Source organism: Eptatretus burgeri, chromosome 3 (genome assembly GCF_056783735.1).
Source record: "Eptatretus burgeri isolate ZD-2024b chromosome 3, Ebu_testis_v1, whole genome shotgun sequence".
Taxonomy (NCBI): Eukaryota; Metazoa; Chordata; class Myxini; order Myxiniformes; family Myxinidae; genus Eptatretus; species Eptatretus burgeri.
This window is the reverse complement of record NC_140963.1, coordinates 4,784,400-4,786,899: the sequence shown is the minus strand read 5'-3', so window position 1 is coordinate 4,786,899 and position 2,500 is coordinate 4,784,400. Positions and strand designations below refer to the sequence as shown.

Below are 2,500 nucleotides of genomic sequence, written 5' to 3'. Positions count from 1 at the left end.
CACCCTACAGGCAGATTAGACAGCTTCGACCCTTGACCACTTCGACCACTTGGACCTTCTTATATCACAAATGAAATTTCAAATAAGTATAATATCACCAATATCACAAATACATTTGTAGAAAATAAATGTTTGTATTCTGATTGGTGTAAATCATGCCAATACAGAAAATCTGTGACATCAATCACTGCAACAACGTGTGGAGAGGTGAGCATAGCGAGTCGATCCACGCTCGTAAATACAAATTGAAACCCTTAACGTGACGAGGCAGCACGGCACACATTGAGTCCCATCACAACACTTGCATCATTTATGTTCTTGATGTCAGTCATGTCACATCTAAGGTCAGTGTGCTCCTTTCATTGAATTTACCATTCCAGACTGCAAACCTCCTTACTGGTGATCAGCAGTGCAGAGATAATGTGTTTGTGTGACAGACGACACTCATTGCTAACAGGTCTTGCAGCAAGTGCGACTGTGATGGGACTCGATCTGTGCCTCACTGCTTCAAGTTAGGGGGTTTGGTGTGTGTGTGTGTCTGTCTGTCTGTCTGTCTGTCTGTCTGTCTGTCTGTATATATATATATATATATATATATATACATATATATATATATATATATATATATATATATATATACATATATATATATATATATATATATATATACATATATATATATATATATATATATATATATATACATATACATATATATATTTAAATATACCACAGATATATGACTCCCTAACGGTGTATATTAAGGACAAGACAAATCGTGTCCAATTACAGTCATTGCTGCATGATTTGAGATCAACAAGCATCGTCTGTTATGTGAACATATTGTCTATTACTCAATTGCCTTAGTACAGCACCATTATGACAGTTTTACGGTTGGGATAAAGATTATTATAATCAGCCCTTGAAACTGCAGCAAAACCATGATGTTATCATCGCATCGCGCTCTACTGCGACCCCAAGGGGACATCTCACAGCCTGAATCAAGCTTTACTAGCAAAGATTCAAAATGCCACAAGCAGAGGAAATAGCAAAGCTGCAGACACCTTTCGCCCTTATGAGAGATCATCAGTACAGCATTAGGCTTAAATTCGTCTGATGCCTTAAATAACCAAGCTGTTTTATGTTGTCCAACATCTGCATGGAGAGTTAAATAAAATAATTTTAGAAATTTATTCAACAATATAAATGGCATTCTTCTTCCTTGTTGCTTTTTTGTTTATCTCCAGCAAACTCCAAGATATGCCACTGATGGGAAATGCTCATCTGCACTCTTGTGGTAACGGACCCTTGATTCCTATGATGCTGCTACAGATAAGTGCAGCTGTTCTGGCCTCCACCTTCCATTGCCCAGAACGATGTCACTGTGACCCCACCATGAAGAGCCTTCACTGCATGGGCCCAATGAGACTTACCGAACTACCAGCACGCTTCAGGCCCAGCATTGAGCATCTGCATATGTCTCTTAGCAATGAGTCTGTGCTGAACCGGACGGCTGTTGGAGCGTTTTCACATCTGCGCGTGATAGTGCTGAGCCGCTGTGGCTTGCAAAGATTTTCAGAGGAGGCTCTTCCTGAGATGTGGCATCTCAGACAATTAGACCTGAGCTACAACTTTTTCCAGCACCTGCCAGCAGATTTCTCAAATGGTCTGTGGGCACTGCAAAACCTTATACTTTCGTCGAACCGCATTGCACACTTGACAGCAATGAGCCTCAAAGGCTTTGACAGCCTTGAGAAACTCTTTCTTGATGACAACGGCATGACTTCGATTGAGCCCAATGCTTTTGGCACATTGACGCGACTTCGCCAGCTTAAGCTCAACGGCAATAGACTGGTTGATCTCCCGGCCGGAACTTTTTGGGGCCTACGGGACCTCGAAGTGTTGGATTTGCATGGGAGCTGTGTGAAAAATTTGGATGATTTCACGTTTGCCTTTCTCGGCAGTTTGAGCATACTCGCACTTGACCACAACAATCTTACGGCCATCAACTACAAGGTATTCGACTTTTCGGTCGCTGGAATTTCTTTTTATCATCTTTATTGTTTTTGCATGTTGTATTTTTGTTTCCACATTTATCTAGGAACAAGAATCCAAGCTGGTGATGATGATGGAAGATCTTTTACCACAGTAGAAGCTTCTCATTTCAAGGCCATGTCAACAAAACCAAACTATACGGTCACTTTTCCCTTTCTCAGTGACAAAGTAAAACAAGGCTTGCATCAAAATTCCCCACCTAAGCAGAAATAGAGATCATCGGAAACTTGTGATATTCCACCTTGGATAATAATTTGGAATTCATGACCGGATTCATTTCCCTTCCACTGGTTACACTTTCTCAAAGAAAATGTTCATTACCTTTACGATCAGATGTTAAATGAGATATATCTAAACCCAAACAAAGTAGATGTTTTATAAAGTTTGTAAATAAAGTGACTAACTCTCTCTTCTCTCGATAAAAATAACTCGACTCTTTATTAAC

The 2,500-nt window shown here is 40.0% G+C and overlaps 1 protein-coding gene and 1 long non-coding RNA gene across 5 annotated transcripts in view; one reads left to right on the top strand and one right to left on the bottom strand.

Annotated features, from left to right (window-relative positions):
• LOC147029318 (uncharacterized) overlaps positions 1 to 2,500 on the bottom strand; it is a 152,205-nt gene that overhangs the window by 111,635 nt on the left and 38,070 nt on the right. The window lies entirely within an intron of this gene.
• LOC147029319 (uncharacterized) overlaps positions 1 to 2,500 on the top strand; it is a 61,132-nt gene that overhangs the window by 45,712 nt on the left and 12,920 nt on the right. For all 3 annotated transcript variants that reach the window (XM_085872289.1, XM_085872288.1, XM_085872287.1), the window contains one exon: positions 1,248 to 2,016. In XM_085872289.1, the coding sequence (XP_085728415.1) occupies positions 1,261 to 2,016 (756 nt within the window). In that variant the 5' untranslated portion in view covers positions 1,248 to 1,260. The remainder of the gene's footprint in view (positions 1 to 1,247; positions 2,017 to 2,500) is intronic.